The sequence below is a fragment of the Anabrus simplex genome, chromosome 5, assembly GCF_040414725.1.
Source record: "Anabrus simplex isolate iqAnaSimp1 chromosome 5, ASM4041472v1, whole genome shotgun sequence".
NCBI classification, from domain to species: Eukaryota; Metazoa; Arthropoda; class Insecta; order Orthoptera; family Tettigoniidae; genus Anabrus; species Anabrus simplex.
Genome location: NC_090269.1, coordinates 432,440,972 through 432,459,688, shown reverse-complemented (window position 1 = coordinate 432,459,688; position 18,717 = coordinate 432,440,972). Strand labels below are relative to the sequence as shown.

The following is an 18,717-nucleotide window of genomic DNA, read 5'->3' as shown; positions in this document are numbered from 1 at the left end:
AGAAAAATGCTCCTCATGAAAACAACTGACAGGATTTCCAGCTACACTCACAGTAATCACCTTTACTGCAATGCCCAAGGGCACTTACAACAATGAATACTCATGAAATGCCAACATGAACACAAAGCACAAAATATTTCCTTGGGGGCAGTAGCATAAAAAAGAGACGTCGAGGGCCCACACAATAAAGGAATAAAGAGGACAGGATCTTAAATTACTACTTGAGGGGTCGCCAGGTCGACATCGCTAACTACCAAATAAGAGACTTTAAATATCATTTGATATAAATATAATTAAAGTATCTTTCAAAACTCAATAATATCACAAAATTATAAATTGAGGGGCGAACACCACTTAATGAATTTTAAATAGAATTAAATTGAAAAGCTGATACATACATAGACTATTACAAAAAGTTAAATATTTTGAAGATTTAACCCTTTGGCACTCAGCCTATATGCAGGGGTTTGCTCGAAGACACTCACAGACTAATTTTTGTGATTTTCCAAAGCAAATTACAAAAATTCAACAAGTAAACACTTTAACACAGATTAAAATAAAATAAACCACACTAATACAGGAAACTATGAGCATTTCAGAAATGAATATATCTAGGACGTATTGTTATTGGTTAAGCCCAAAAAATTATTAAATTTTGAAAATAAATTTACAAAAATAAATTATGGTCTTCAATGACAGAAAAATCAGACAGGATTGCGTCTTCTTTCTTTACTCTTAGACGTGAATGAAAGAACATTTAATTCTGAATAATTTGATATCAATATGATGTGTGTGCTGCAATTCACTCATGAAGTATGGCACAAAGTTATTCAGTGTACATGTAATGGTCATCAATGTCAGGTCCTCGCGGTCCGATGCATGGTGAGCAGTTACGAATGTGTCGCTTCCCACATAACGGGAATCACTTTCGGCAAAAGATGGTCATTATTACTGTCCAAATCATCTAAAAATTAAAGGATATCTGCCTCATTTGGCCTTGAATATGGCATAGCCATTACGATAAAAAGATGACGCAAGCACGTGCAGCAACGGAGTTATGAAAAGGAGTAAAATTGTAGTTTACGAAGTACATCGAACACATGATATACCAAAGAAATGAAATAAACTACAAACAAAACTCATATCAATATCAATTTCCTGTATTTATAAGCCAATCAAAACAGATCCACGCAATAACAACTTCAAATCACCACAACATCATTCACGGTCAACAGATTTCATTTGTCGAAAATAAAAATATTTTGTAGGGCTAGTGAATATATCTGTTGAGTAAAGCGCAAATTCAACGCCTTAAGGTACCGTCACGATCAACTGTTACGATTTAACAGCCACGCAAATGAACAAAATCCGTAAATAGGACAGGGCCGATGTATCGGTGCCATGAGCTTTCTCGCCATAACCTCCGCGCCGATATCGGTGCGCTGAGTGCGAAAGAGTTAAAAAACTTACATCTTTAAATAATTAATATTTAATTCAAATGTAGAAAAATTAAAATACTGAATAGGTTGCAATCAATTTAATGAATTATAATTACTTGGACATAAGGAAAATTCATAAATCAATACTATTAATTAGATGATCATCTAACTTAAGCTAATTCCTACTTGATAAATAAAATACAGGCCCGCAACTAACAATAAACTGGTTTAAAATTGAAATTTGCTATACATTACTACATCAATAATTAAGCAATTACACACGGACACATGCACTAAACTAAATGTGGCTCCAACAGCAAATAAAAATTACATGGATAAATAAATGAAGTTTAAATGACAATAAATAAATGACAGAAAATTATTCCCAACTTAGTAGAATATCATAAGGGGAAAATAATATACATGTCCCAGAATTAATAACAGAACAACGATGCACACCAACTGAAGGTAGTCGTTATTGAAGCCAAGCTATAATTCCTTACAAGTAGCCAAAACCACCAAAATTAATGCATACCCATAAGGTAAGATAAGATATGATACAACAAATACTAAGGATAAGACAGCAAACAAAGGGGAGAATTGGTCAAGAGAACATTAACCGAATGAGATTTATGAAAATAAGGGGCAACAAGCAAATTTCAAATCCTCACAGGCTCGACGTTGAAACACCAACAAATCCAGCAACTGAACCCAACATACGATCATGGGCATGGCCAAACATGATTGCCTCCCTTTTGCCACTCCCTCAGATTCTTACATACACAGCCCGCTCGAAATATTAATGTCCCTCTGATCACTACTGCCTTATTCTCACGTGGTGCATATCATCTTGAGCATGGGGTTCATTCACTGCACCACTTGTACAGGCCTAAAGATCCATCTGTAATGTGTGCACTAGGGCGACTAATTGTTTGTCCAGTGAGTTTATTGTGCAACTGATAATGTTCCGAGTAAAGAATTCTTAATGTAATACTCTTAATATTTTGGAGAAGTGGATAACACAAGTGCCCCTGATATAAATATGTCCTGAATGCACCTGTTAATTTTTGACTTTCACTCATGATATACAAAATATGAGGTGTATAATTTCTGCAGGGAAAATTATATTCATATTATATTGCTGCCGTGACACACTTCACACTGACATTAACTACTAGATGTTAGGTTCTATCATCCACTTAAGACTGAATTTATCAGAAAATGTGGGCTCTTTCTGAAGGCCACAAAGTATACAGGCTATGAACCATATAAAGAAATGGGGAATTTTCTTGTGCTTTTCTGGTTTCATGTTTGTCCTTGTTCATATTTGCCATTATGTTCATCTTATTTTACGTTCCCATCCTTCCTTGTATCTCTCTAGATGTGACTTGACACTTGTTTGTTCTTTCCAATTAAACTAATGGTTTGATAGTTTTCACATTGGTCAGTATCTACTTTCTTGGAAGGAGATATAACAGGATACATCTTACACATTCAATGGAACAACCTCACCATGCTGGATTCTCCTCAGGCAGTCAGTAATTCTCGACGTAAAAAAAAAAAAAAAAAAAAAAACAGCAGTAATTCTTAGGGTATATCAACAGTTCCAAGTACGTTGTTCCTATTTAAGTTTCTTGGTGCTCTGTCAAATTTTGAAATCAAAACTGGGTCTCCCATTTCAGCATCAACAGCCTCTTTTTGTTCCAAAACATTATCATCTACTTCTTTCCACTGAATATATTCCTTCTGCCTTGTCTTCCTTCCGTACAGGCTGTTTTCCATCTTATATCTTTATTTCACACATCAGCTGGCTCCGCAGTGTAGGGGTACGGTGGCTGCTTCTTACCCGGAGGCCCCAGGTTCGATTCCTGGCCAGGTCAGGGATTTTTGCCTGCATCTAGGGGCTGGTTTGAGGTCGTCTCAGCCTAAGTGATTACAATTGAGGAGCTATCTGACGGTAAGCTAGCGGCACTAGTCTAGAAAGCCAAGAATAGCACCTGAGAGGATCCATCGTGCTGACCACATGATACCTTGCAATCTGTAAGTGGTCCCTTGTTAGGCCATAGCCCTGCGGGGCTGTTGTGCCATGCAGTTTCATTTGGTTTTAGTTCTCCTTTCTTCAAAGGTTTCCCTGATACTGCTGTATGTAGTATCTACCTTTCTCCACAACCATACAACTTTCAACATTCTTGCACCTCTCTTTCAGCCATTCTTCTTCACCTGTTCTGCATTTTCAATCTACGTCATTCTTTAATTGCCTGTATTCTTTTCTGCCTCCTAATTTTTTGTATCAATTTATTTCCCTTGTTCATCAATCAGCCCTAATATCTCCTGACTTATTCAATGATTATTATCTGATCCTACTTTCTTCCTGGCATCCCCTCGTGTGAGGTCCCCATCTGTAGATTTTTATAGGGGCTACTTTACCCCCAGAATATTTTACCCAGCAGGATGCCATAATCAGTTAAGCATTCATTCATAAAGAGAGAACTGCATGTCCTTGGGAGTTAATCAAAGCAGTACTTTCCCATTGCTTACAACCATGTAGCAGTATGAACACAGTTAGGCCATGTTAAATATTATTGCAAGGCCATATTAGTCAATCATGCAAACTGCCACCCTTGCAACTTCCGAAAATCTGCAAGCCCCCCTTTCAATGAACCATTCATTACTCAGCACCCTCGACAGATAACCACCCCGTACAATAGCACCTAGAGATTGGTTATCTGCTTTTTGGCTCATGCAAGCATCCCACCATGGCAAGGCCTCATGTTTCACCATCTGAGCTACCCAGGCAGAATTAAAAACTGCAAACTCAGAAGATTACAAGCGACTGTACTGAATGCAGTAACAGAGCAAAGGGAGGTGAAGAGGAAACCATTTCTTCTCCACAATCTTATCACTGACTTCAACTTTCAGAAGTGCTATGCAGAATAAGAAATGCATATCAACCAATTCTGCATTTCCACCATCTATGTGTGTACAATCACATAAATAATCTTTAGTAAATTTGAGATTAGTATAAAAATATATAAGCATATAGAATGGACAGCAATATACTCGCATATTCTCTGCACAACAAGATACAAGTAGAGTCATGTAACAAGTCACACTCAGTGAACTGCTATGTTTAAGATTCACATTACCATAACACTATCTGGAATGATACTTACACATGAAGGATTTCCTGTTTCCTCATGCCATACTGGTTCCTCTTTGATTTCAACTTCCGAGTCCATTTTGCATAGCAGGTGAGGTTCTAAACAGTGCTAGGCAGGTAAATCACTTCCACTGGAACATTAAACACAAATATTTATTTTCTCCATTTTACTGTTATTCAGGTTTGGGTCTTCAGTTCATAGTTAAGGCTGTAGTTTTTGGTGACTGCTGATATTGAGCTCATATCAAAGGACCTCTAGTTTTACCTGCAAACTGAATCTCAGGATTATACATTCTCATTGGAGAAACATCCCAAATCCAATAGGTGAGACTGATTTGCATAACCAAGATGAAAAGCCAGTGACTATAGCACTTAGTTATTGCCCACCACACCCGGGTTTAATGATCGGTTTGGTGTACCGCTCCATACCACCCTATCCTGTGCTACATTGTACATGTACTCTAATCTCTTCATTACATTTTGTCCTCTACACCCATACTGTTCTTACTCCGTGTACTTTCTTAGCATCAGCCAAGCAAATTCAGGGTGTGTTTTACATCCTAGGTTCAAATTTCTCCAAACCGTTATCCTTTCATCAGCCGGCCCCACGGTGTTGGGGTAGTGTGCTTGCCTCTAACCCAGAGGCTCCGGGTTCGATTCCCAGCAAGGTCAGGGATTTTTACCTGGACCTGAGGGCTGGTTCAAGGCCCACTCAGCCTACGTGATTAGAACTGAGGAGCTATCTGACAGTGAGAGAGCGGCCCCAGTCTAGACAGCCAAGGATACCAGCACAGGATTCGTCATGCTGACCACACGACACATCGTAACCTGCAGGCCTTCGGGCTGAGTAGTGGTCGCTTGGTAGGCCAAGGCCCTTCAAGGGCTGTAGTGCCATAGGGTTTGTTTTGATTTTTTGTTATCCTTTCATCAAAAATGTTCATCGAATCTTTATTTGTGATCTGGCCTTATCCATTTATCACATCAACACAACAAGGAATGTGAAGCATTTATGGACTTTTGTACTAGTATAGGATTAGCAGTTTCAAATACATTCTTTAAACATAATGTTATTCACTGCTACATGAGCGACAGTCAACAGATCTACAATAAGACTATATCATAACACACACTGAAATTTGTAAGTCTGTTACTAATTCTGTGCAGAGAATCTCCAGGATGAGCAAATTTGACAGAAGTAAATGGAAAAAATTACTGAAATTTTCCAAACAACAGATATAAGCAGGTTTAGGGTAGAGAAATATTAAGGTGGCATAGAGCAATGCTGTAATAGGAAGAGCAATGGAATGCCAAGTAACTAACTTACTGTGTGCAAAAATGGGTGAAAGTGAACATCCTTGTGGAATGATGAAGCACCAAACAAGGACTAGTACACACAAATAATTGTTCCTACCTGAAACAGAGTGAAACAAAGATTTGTTACTTCGAAGAAGAAGTTATGGGTAGATTTCATTAACAACCAGGAGATGTTTAATCAAAGAGCAGGGAAACCTTTCTGGAAGGTAGGAAAGAATCTTAGAAACAGGCAGAATAAGTAAATGAATAATTAGTTTGCTAAACCATGTGAGGTCACAGTAGATCCAAGGGGATCATTGAATAGGTGGAAGGAATATTTTTAAAATCTTCTCAAGACAGAAGGAAAACTTTCTTGTGATATCACGGACAAACAAGCTCAATGGCAGGAGGACTATGATCTTACTGAAATTGTGCTCATGGAAGAGGAAAAAATTGTAAATTAACTACACTGTCATAAAGAAGTAGGGAAAAATTAAATGAGACTTGAAATGGTAAAACATAGTGGGAATGCAAAAATTTAGTGGCTTCAAAGTGTAACATGAATATGGCAACCATAATTAGTTGGACATATTTGTTTGTGTATTGGGATTTTATCTCCCCTTATCATCTATTGTTTGGAACTGCCGTTAATTAGTGCGACCAACAAAGCCTATATATTTAAAACTGTTATCCGCAATTATTACATTCAAGCTGTCATAATTCTAAGTGCTCAATGTGTAGATCAATGAGTGCACGCATGCGTATAACTTACTTCTGCGTTGTGTGCTGCAGCTACTTCCAAGTAACCGGGACTTGTCCTTGAGCCATTGTACAAGATGGAGGTAGATTGTACTGTATTGTGGAAGACGCGACAGAGGGTTGGTGGGATGGAGTCTGACATTCCAGGCTAGTAGCCATGTAAATTAAGGCTTTTACCTTAATTCCTTTGTGATTCTGATTTTACTATTTATTCTATTTTGTGAAACGTGTGACCTCTGAATTGCTGGGAGCGTATACTTTATTTCAAACATGACCTAACAATGTAAGCTATCGGATTATATAAATTTGGATACTTAAGGATGTAAGTACTGATACATTTTAATGATTTCAAAAATGTTCTACTGCCAGGAATTATTGGGAGAAGATGACGTTACAGTAAATTGAATCAAAGTAACAAACTTCATCATGTGACATTATTATTATTGTGGGATATTTTGGCAGCTGTTTATTTATATAATTGAACTGTGTTCACTTCTGCAGGTGAAATTTTCTTGAAAGGGACAAAATCATCATTGTCAAGATTTTAAAACGTAATAAGATTTTTATAAAATTCAAGATTCGAATCGTAATTGTAATTTGAAAATGGGGTAATTCTGGAACTCAGTATATGCACCTATGAGAAATACAATTATTCCATTTGCTTTACTTAATTGAGATTATTGTCATGTTAACTTTTCTGCTTTTTAATGTTGTTGGGATTATTATTATTATTATTATTATTATTATTATTATTATTATTATTATTATTATTAAATTTGCTTGGTGGATTTCTTACTATATTTCCTGGTTCATGTTTTCTGGTCTCTATTGCACTCTTATTAATTGTATGATGCCGTGTGCTGGTTTATTTTTGGTAATGGGATCATTCTTTTACTCCTTTCAAGAATGGGTTTATATTCTGACTCATACGCGCATTACCGTAATTCCAAAGCCTCCTAAAATTTTAAATTCAATAACAAGCATTTTGGTCTTCTATTAAAATGTTGTTAAATGAAATGATAAATTCAATCAACTACACATTATTATTTTAATACCGTCGTTGTAGGAAATAGAAATTTGTTTCCCCCATTCTTTAAACATTCTTCTGTTTATGCTCCTCAGTTTAATTCATGTCCATGTTTCCTTTTCTTTTTCCTTTATTTGTTGTGTCACATTCATTTTATGTTATCTCCCATGTACGCTATATTTTAGTTGGCTTTCCCAGTTGTTACTGAATTATGATAGCTTGGCTTGCGAAGCTGTAGGCTTCAGTGCATGTGTTGTTGTTCAGTTAATTCTGGAACATTAATATTGTTTTCCATTGTAATTCATAACTTACTTGGGGAATATATTTTCTTTTTCCTGCAATTCTCTAGTCTGTTCGTTTAATTATCTATGCGTGTACAATTTTCTTTGCTGTGTGAGTGTGTTTCCAGGATGATTCAAATTTTTATATAGAGGGACTGGAAACAAATATCCATTTAACCAGATTAATTATAGCCTACCTAGTTAAGCTTACTGGCCAGTAATATGATTAGCTCTTAAGGAATGGATCCATTTAACATTCTTTTTTGGTGTGAGGACCCGACTTCACTTATTTTTCGATACATTGTAAGAATTACAGTAACTTGCTATCTGAGTGTGTATTCATAATTCTAATTATTTTAAAAATAGATATCTGACTCTTATTTTAATGAACTAATTTAATATGAAATATTTTTGGGCTAAGTTCTTGAACTTGCTTATTTTTTGCTACATGGTAAGGATTACTTTAGCTTGCTATCTGAGTGTACACTCATAATTTTAATTCTTTCTAAAATAGATATTTCGTGCCTATTTTAATGAATTATTTTAACATTAAATTATTTGTTCTCAATTTTCCTTATCTTTCAATACATTGCAAGAAATTTTAAATCTTATTTAAATACCATCCATGATTTCTTTTTTTTCCCTAACTCTTTAAGTAAATATTCTGATTTAACTTTTAATTTCATCTCTTATTTTGTAGTCTTATTTGCATTGACCTGGCAACTCCTCAAGTGTTCATTTAAGATCCTGGCCTTTAATCCCCTTATTTTAGGTCCTCATCCACATTTCATGTTTGATGCTACTTCCCCAAGTTAAGTAATTTTGTGCTTTATGTAGATTTTGTCATTTCTGTGTATTCATTGTATGTGTAATACAATTAGCAAGGGATTGTTCGTAAGGTGTGATATGTTCTGATTTGATGAAAGTGGTACATACGCCTATCTATGAGCCAGGGAACACCAAGTATTCTAACAACAATCGAAGGATTTCATTGGTAAGATACAAGCAATATGTCCACTTGCACTTTTGAAGGGAGGGCATAATGAAGTATTGAGATAAGATGGATGAAAACCAGTGTGGATTCAGACCGCAGAGGGGCCCTCAAAATCATATTTTCAGTATGCGCCACATATCTGAGAAATGCTATGAGAGGAATAAGCAATTATGTTTTGCATGTCTAGAGAATGCAAGTAACAGAGAACGTGGGAATGATTTCTTAGCCATATTCAGGGATATTTGGATTAAGGGTTAATTATTAACACCCCACTGGTATAGCAATATGATAAACTACACTAACAGTCAGCCAGAAATGCACCGGACGGTACTACCTTTAAGCCGGTGGGACAAGGACAAGAAAAGTCAGAGACAGAAATACTAACAAAAAGAAGAAATAACAATAGAAACAAGCCATGGACCCAGTACTTACCAACAAATAGTAACCATTCAACCCAGAGGACATGAATAAAACTGTACCTGTTTCAGCATTGAATTGCTCAAGATAGTGAAAAAAACCCAACATTAAGGTAAATCAAAAATATTAATTCAGAAAATAATGAAATTAACATAAATAAACAAAATGGCCACCATCCTTTTAAGAGACAAACAAACAAATTATATTAAAATAGTAAGTTAATAGATTAACAAAATTCTATGAATTCACGAAGCAGCCGGTCTTTTTTGAATAACTTAAAGAGAAACAATATGGTAACCTTGGGAATAATAAATTAACAACATTTCTGTGAGGTTTAATTTAGAGTGCATTCACAAGAGCATTAAATTCTAGTTCCCCAATTAATTATCTTCAAATACTTGGATAACTTCAAAGACTAGAAATACCCTTAGGGAAGGGAGAAAAATATATTAGTCCTTGAGAGGGGAAAAAGGGATTGGCAAATGCTTCCTAGAGCAAAATATTTATAATGGAATATAAGTACACAGCCAACCAGTGAGATCAACAGGGCAACACCTACGCAAAAAAAAATCCTGATCCCTATAGCAATAAACATACACTTTAAGCACAAGATAAATGACCTATCACAGAAACTCAACACAACAAAGCTCGTTAACATGAGCCAAACAAAAGGAAAAAAGCTCACCCAAAACACTAAATTACAAGATTAAATAATGTGTCAGGTGGGTATACAAGATAAAATAAATTAAGGAAAACTAAAACTTTCATGCACCTGTGAAACCTCACGTAAGCTGTGAACCACCCATAGGTGAAAACCTTCTTTTTATTTACATCATAATGTAAAACTTATTCCCAGATGAATAATGATAACTTAAAAGGAAGATATTTTCATTTATGAACAACAATATTACCATCAGTTTAACATTACTTCTTTCAGAAAGATTTTAAAATTATATCTTCACATCATTTAAATTTTTACCAAAATAATTTAATAGCCACTGGCAGAGAGAGAGTCAGTTTCAAACCATTTCCATGAAGTGATTCTGATTTCCAAAAAAGTAATTTCTCAGAAGAATTTTAGTTCATGATCACTGAAGTAGAAGTTAAGTAGGCTTGAAGGACTTGCGTATACAGATCCAATTGCCAGTGAAGAGTAAGTCAAATTACACCATACTCACAGACGCGTTTGGAGATAATCCCAGTTCACAATAAATAACAGTAATTAGAAAACAGAAGGACAATGTTAAAATATTTTTTTTTTGCTAGCGGCTTTACGTCGCACCGACACAGATAGGTCTTATGGCGACGATGGGGTAGGAAAGGCCTAGGAGTTGGAAGGAAGCGACCGTGGCCTTAATTAAGGTACAGCCCCAGCATTTGCCTGGTGTGAAAATGGGAAACCACGGAAAACCATCTTCAGGGCTGCCGATAGTGGGATTCGAACCTACTATCTCCCGGATGCAAGCTTACAGCCGCGCGCCTCTACGCGCACGGCCAACTCGCCCGGTAATGTTAAAATAAGATCTCCAGAAATATAATAGGGATTTGAAACCCTCAAATAAGGCCACTACCTAGGGCCCATGCACCAAGCCGATGCTAGGATCCCAGGAGACTACATCATGCGTCTGCACACCATGGCTTCCACTCATGAAGTCCCTTCACATCATGGCTGATTGTTGCTCGCCAACATAGCTACACAAGCTTTACCAAGATGCCGTGCACTGATTGATCAATGAGAGGTAGGAGGGGCGTCCAATGTAGACCGCAAACACAAGATCACTGCACTCAGCAGTGGCCATAAAAAAATGCCAGTTTAATTGATAGATATATGTATGAAGTTTTAAGAGAGTCCACTTTTAGTCCACAGATATAAATACAATTAACAAGGCATGAGTAATCCCAAAATTACATTTGAAGTATAGGAGAAACCACATACTTTAATAGTTTAAATGAAATGGATTTCCAGGACATGATAGCCAGTACTAAATTGTTTTTGGGAAGGGGCTTAAACATGTTACTCCATAGCAATTAAAAGGAATCAAAGGCTGTAACTGGGCTGTAGTGAAAATTGATAGTAGAAAGGGTTCATGGTTCAAGAATCTTTCAGAGGTTAGACAAGGCTATATTCCTTCACCTTTGTGTTCATAATTTACATGGATCATCTACCAAAAATTGTAAAGTGGCAGGGAGGGACTCAGTTAGTTGGAAATGTAGTAAGCAATTAGGCCTATGCAGAAGCTTTTGCCTTAATGGCAGACTGTGCTGAAAGCCTGTAGTATGATATCCTGGAACTGGAAAATTTGGACAGTGAGTACGTTATGAATGTCAGTATTTCCTAGACAAAAGTGATATCAATTGAAGAGAAACCTAAGAGAACTTAATATCAGGCTGAGAATACAAAACTGGAACATGTGGCTCAACTAAGAAATTTATTATTTGTATTCTCCGAGAATGGCGGTAAAGTGAGACTGAATTAAAGTGCAGCAAAGATCATGCAGTGACCTCACTGTACTGATGAGAAATCTACGTGGACTCGGGATACCTCATTGGTAAGTAAGAAGTAACTGGCAGAAAAAGCAGCAACGATAATTGCTGGTACAAGAAGCAGTAAACAGTAACCAGCTTAGGTAAAGGGATAATGTGTGGCAAATTAAGGAGAATTAGTTACCTAGGGGAAAGATGGACTCAGTCATGGAGCGTAAGAGAAGTAGAGGGAGACCAAGATGTCCATGAATAGACTCGGTGTCTCATGATTTAAATATAAGGGGCATGGAAGTATAAAAGAACTTACAGAGCTAAACAGAGGATTGTGGAGGGGTTTAATAAACATATGCAGGCTTAAAGAGTTAACATATAACGACTATAGATGTATGAATGTATTATCGGCACATTTACACCCTAGTGCTGAATCGGTTGACCTCGGCAATCTTCGAGATTCGTACTGGCAACCTTTGAAACACAAACTATGAATCGCTTAAGCATCGTTGTGCAACATCTGGCGTACACTTTACGTACTAGTACTGTTGTTGTTTACACAGCAAAGCCAAACTATAGAATCTTGCTAGGAACAAGATTCGCAGCGAGAAATGTTATATAATGTTATATAATGTTATGTGACACAGTTATTGGCTTAAGATAATAACGGTTTAGAAACTTCATATCAATCGATCATATTCTCGATTCAATTCAGATTTCATTTTCATTCAGTTGGCAGCACTATCGGAACTGGGACAGCTCCCTCCTTACTTCTCACCCCCGTACACAAATGCACCAAGATAAAGTGTGCCGATAATATGTTTGTATGTATGTATGAATAAGGTATGTATTCCCACCGTAGATCTCAATATGAGATTCTAGCCATCCAAATACCTCTGAATAATCTCCAAATTCTAAGAAGGTGGCACATAAATAACATCAACATACCAAACCCTTACATGAACAAGCAACTATAGCATGAAACTTTTGAAACAATTCATTACATGTTCGACTTCCAGGGTTAATGATACATATTTGACCAGCATGAAGACATCACCTCCAAAACTCCAACCTTCCTCTAGTTCTATCAGCTCTGCACACTCGATATTGCAACCTATAAACCTCATTGTCAAAATACTTGAGTCTTGCGGTGATCAAGTTTCAATTAAATTAGAAAGTTAAAATTAAGAATATTCTAATTTAGTTGATCCACTTTAGTTTTCAATCCACAAACATTCTGATAGTAAACAGATAATCCAGTATCATTCATCAGAGTTACAAATTAAGTAAATCATCCTGATTATCAATGACAAATGTTTTCAAACTCTGTCGTACACATTTCAATAACCCCGTTTCTTACCCAAACAGAGAAGAACTCCCAGACACACGTGACGGTGAGGAAGGAGAAGAAGAAATAAACGTGATCACTCCGGATGGCAGTCAACCACAGCCAGTCGATCAGCGAGGAGAAACAGACTGCCCAGGCTGTGGTAGTAATCAGCAAAAATGTCTAGCCTTGTTGGATGTATATTACCAAGCTAGAAAGGAAAGGGAAGCCTTGTTGTCCGTTATCAAAGAGAACCAGATCCCAGGAAACTTGACACAATAGCTGTAAAATTGTGATGACAGTAGTGTGGTCTCATAATTGAAGAAAATAATTTTTTTTGACAAAATTTTATTTTGTCGTTCATGGAGGGCTATGAACCATTCTGTTCATGGCCGAAGAATATTGATTGTAGCATAAATTATAGAAATTGCATGAGACCACCCTGGAAGCGCTTTGTATAGCATTTTATTGTGTAGGAGTATCTGAGATTGCGCGCTTTTCGTGGGAACGTGGCATCAGAAGCGAGATGAAGCTTCTAGAGACTCATAAAAATGTATTACCCAAGCGAAGCCTCTTCACCAGTAGCGTTGGACGCACACCGCTTCATGGAATGTCGCGGGAATTTTTATCCTGGAGGGAAGAGGAAATTAATTAATATTTCATGCTACATGAGGAATGCACAGAATTTGATACGAGAACTGCAACCAGGGTAAATTCCTGAAAATTTTTATATGCGGCACGACTATAGTTGTAATCGGAAATGATAGTCGAGATACTTGACACACATATTGCGGGGAAAATTTCCATACGTGGGCGTGCGAAGAAGAGCCCACCCACGCAGAGCTTGGTAGCAGGGACACGAGCCTGATTATATATACGGCTGCTAAGCGTGCCAGACTCATTCATCGGGTGTAGCGCTGCTACATGAAGGTTGTCACGCTGCCACTCAGCAAAGGGAAGACAGTCTTTATCTACGAGCCGTGTACCGGTACTCAAAGGTCAACTAAGTCTTGGGAAAAGTAAGTAACCACCACAGATAATTGAGCTGAAAATTTATACAACTAGTTTTGATCTGTTTTCATGGGAAAATATTCTGCTGATAAGGATACTGTTCGTGACTACTCACTTCACGTAATCTGAGGTTCACATTATACCAAACGAATGACACATAGTAGTGTAGGCTCAGAATATTGATTGGGTAGTGAAGTACGGTCAAAATTGTGAGAACCGTCAAGTGTAAAATTGTTATGCAGTGGGAGTTGAGTGATTCTATTATCAGGTCTACAATCCGAAAGTGACTTGATATTACCAGACCTAAGTATGGTGAGAGAGGAGATAGGCATCGAACATAGGACACATTGTAATGTGCGTTTTCTTACAGTTTTCTCCTACATCATGGTTGGACGAGACACTGCTCATATGTTACGGTGGAGCGGTAACTGAAACTGAAGCTGACAAGCAGTTTCCATGGGAGCGAGAGTCGACCCAGGACCATCGGTGACGTCTACTCAGCACGACGTCAAAGTGGCGATCATCCAGCCACCGGAACGAGCCACAAGGAACACTGACGCCAGCCAGGATGTCTCCAGACGTCAAACCATGTTTGCCACCAGCATCTAAAGTCATCATGATGCAGTAATCAGAGATGTCCAAAGGGGAGCTGTTCAGATATGTTCACAGATACAGGTCAGAACTTTCCATTGTCTAAGCATGAATCGCCATAACCGATTCAGAGACAGTATCGAGAGTTGGCCTTCAGCCAACATGTAGATAAGTTAGGGTAAATAGTCGTGTATATAGTATCTATGCCCAGGGGTCGAACTCAGTTAGCCTAGTAGAGTTGCATGTTATTAGTTTTCTTTGTTTAGTGTGGTCATTCTTGCCTATATTATTGTCATGGTTGCAAATTTAACTTCGTGTATTTCATGTATCGGACCACTACGGTCTCAACACAGTAACTTAGACAGGCAGATATATGTTTCCCGGGTGCATGTGTCATGTTGATCGTAATATTTGTTGTTTATGTAATATGCCCAAGATCTTCTATAATCTCTTAAACCTACTTGGGTTGCCGTATCAAGTTGAGCAAGTCATATTTTCAGAGGCTTATAAGAATTGTGTAATACGCTTATTGTGCTCAAAGAAGTAATATGAGGCCCTATCACGTATTAGAAATCACGGTGAAGTAAGCATTTGTGCGATGTGAGCACCAGTAAGAGGGCCAGAATAAGAATGTGCTGCAGATAGCACCAAGTCTAATTGATGTATAAACCTGTTATATGCAGCACGTCTGCGAAAGACTCTTAAATTGGTAATGTAATGAATATTAATACCTGTAGCCAGTATATAATGATGATAGCGATAGGTGTGCCAGATTTAAGGCTCGGGGAAGCAGAGAGAATACTAATAATGATGTTATTTGTTTTACGTCCAACTAACTGCCCTTTTAAGGTTTTCGGAGACGCCGAGGTGCCGGAATTTAGTCCCGCAGGAGTTCTTTTACGTGCCAGTAAATCTACCGACACGAGGCTGACGTATTTGAGCACCTTCAAATACCACCGGACTGAGCCAGGATCGAACCTGCCAAGTTGGGGTCAGAAGGCCAGCGCCTTAACCGTCTGAGCCACTCAGCCCGGCGAGAGAATACTCCCTTCATAAGACTGGGTTTACACTTCGTCAGCTGTGGGTTATTTATAGTCAAGGGAAATGGCCGCTTACTTGTTAAAAACCCGAGGTTTGAGAGCCTAAGGGTGTAGTTGTGACGTCATGACATGGATGTCTAAAAGTAAAAAACTGAGTGTTGTCTGTCGAGAATACAGTAGAACAGCGACCCTTTATATTACGGTCTCAATAGAGGTAATATGTATCGAATTGTCAATGTCATTCACAGAGACCCGCAACTTGTTGGATATATCGGCATGACATAATATATTAGATTTCCTTTTATTTTTATCTGATATTCTGCGTGTGTTGTACCTGGAAGGTTTAGGGATCGATTCCCCGACGATTGTGTGTCAATAGCATGCTTCTTTGGTATTTGTAAGGTGTTTAAGAGCACTGAGGCATAGATTTGTGTAGATAGAAGGAAGTTAGTGATAGATGTGACCTGCCTAGTGTGCAGATCGGTTTTTGAATATTCATTTACTTATGTAAATATTATGATGGTTGTTGCAGCGCTGGAAAGGATTAGGACGATGATGTCTCCTCTACACCAAATATATGTCATAAAAATACGATGTGTATTAGATGCCTATAAATGAATAATGATTGTCATATCCATCATAAATGCCTTGGACATTTGTTAATTATAAAATCCGAGTATATTGTAATAAACCAGATTGTTAAAATTGAATGCAGCCAAATTTTGAGTTATTTTGGTTAGTGCTGGTTCGCACCTTGAATTCTTATCATTTTTATTATCCTCTTCATTTAAATTAATTTCTGTACCCTTTCTATAACCCGACACCCCCTGTTTGATGCTGTTATGCCGGAGCTGATGGAGAGGATACTGTTTGCAAGGTAAGCTATGTGCCGTGTTTATTCACTTTTGGTGGAGGTATTGTTGACTATGATGTACTTAGTTCAATCTCGGCCTTAGCCTGACGGGAACTAAGTCATTATAGGGCACATTATGTATGTATGTATGTATGTATGTATGTATGAATAAGGTATGTATTCCCACCGTAGATCTTAATATGAGATTCTAGCCATCCAAATACCTCTGAATAATCTCCAAATTCTAAGAAAGTGGCACATAAATAACATCAACATACCAAACCCTTACATGAACAAGCAACTATAGCATGAAACTTTTGAAACAATTCATTACATGTTCGACTTCCAGGGTTAATGATACATATTTGACCAGCATGAAGACATCACCTCCAAAACTCCGACCTTCCTCTAGTTCTATCAGCTCTGCACACTCCGTATTGGAACCTATAAACCTCATTGTCAAAATACTTGAGTCTTGCGGTGATCAAGTTTCAATTAAATTAGAAAGTTAAAATTAAGAATATTCAAATTTAGTTGATCTACTTCAGTTTTCATTCCAGAAACATTCTGATAGTAAACAGATAATCCACTATCATTCATCAGAATTACAAATTAAGTAAATCATCCCGATTATCAATGAGAAATGTTTTCAAACTCTGTCGTACGCATTTCAATAACCCCGTTTCTCACCCAAATAGAGAAGAATTCCCAGACACACACGACGAAGGAGAAATAGATTACATAACCGTTCAAAACACATGACGATGGACTTTCAAAGACCTCATTATTCCGAACTGCACGTAATTCATTGATCGAATATAATGAGAATGTCCAGAATGCAGGTCCCTGGCCTTCACCAAGAACTAGCATTGGTTCCGAAATGGTGCCGAATTCAGTTGATACAGAATGAACTGAGAATTTAACAGTTCGGAACCAGTTCTGGATTCCTGTCCCGTTACTGCTCATGGGAAGAAAATTCAGAATCAATTCGGTACCATGTTGTACCATATATTACGGTGCCATTAAGAATGGTTTAATGTCGACTGAAAAACAGAAATATCTGCCGCAGTTCTTGTGTAATACATGTATTGAACAATAAAGCTTGCCTTATTTCGTACCGTATCAGGTGCCGTACGATATTATGTTCCTTATTCAGATTTAGACGACTGTCAATGATAAATTACTGAGTCACTTACTTTGCAACATGTTAGGAGCCGTACACATAGTGTAAAACGTACCACAGTGCAAATTACTTTATGAAAATAAAATCGAAAAATAGCAAATCCAAGGAACAAGCCAACCACTTCGAAAGTGAACCAGGAACAGTGAATAGGGCATCTTTCAGATTTGCAACCAGTGCGTTGTTCTTCGTCAATATAAATATACTCCCAGTATAATTCACTTATATACAACTAACTACTATAATTCCAGAGAAGTCTAAACGACACAGCTGGCAGAGATTTCCTGCGCTCTGAACAAAGAGGCCTAGGAGAGCAATTTCACCAACAATCTTGTTGAATAAAACTACTGCGTTTTAACGGACACTACATGGACTAGCTCTTCGCGCACCTGCATTTAAAAGCCGGACGCCGTTTATGTTCGCCCGTATCGCGTACAGCATTTATCCCTAAATAAAACAGTGCTTAAGAACAATTCTGAAGCCTTTCTGATGCCATTCATTGAATTTTCGGTTCAGATTTAGGAGGAAGCATAAGAGAATAATGCGTGAAATCGACGAGAATGCTACTAGCATTGATTGATTGATTGATTGATTGATTGATTGATTGATTGATTGATTGATTGATTGATTGATTGATTGATTGATTGATTGATTGATTGATTGATTGATTGATTGATTGATTGATTGATTGATTGATTGATTGATTGATTGATTGATTGATTGATTGATTGATTGATTGATTGATTGATTGATTGATTGATTGATTGATTGATTGATTGATTGATTGATTGATTGATTGATTGATTGATTGATTGATTGATTGATTGATTGATTGATTGATTGATTGATTGATTGATTGATTGATTGATT

General features: G+C 37.4%; 1 protein-coding gene across 3 annotated transcripts in view; it reads right to left on the bottom strand.

Moving 5' to 3' along the window:
• Window positions 1-17,905, bottom strand: part of LOC136875064 (zinc finger protein 501) — a 77,121-nt gene extending 59,216 nt beyond the window's left edge. For 2 of the 3 annotated variants that reach the window (XM_067148800.2, XM_067148801.2), the window contains exons 1-2: window positions 17,774-17,897; window positions 4,613-4,730 (exon numbers count right to left, since the gene is read on the bottom strand). In XM_067148800.2, the coding sequence (XP_067004901.2) occupies window positions 4,613-4,678 (66 nt within the window). In that variant the 5' untranslated portion in view covers window positions 4,679-4,730; window positions 17,774-17,897. Of the gene's footprint in view, window positions 1-4,612; window positions 4,731-17,773 lie in introns of all 3 variants that reach the window. The other variant, XM_068227973.1, reaches the window with a different exon arrangement.
• Between the last annotated feature and the right edge of the window lie 812 nt (window positions 17,906-18,717).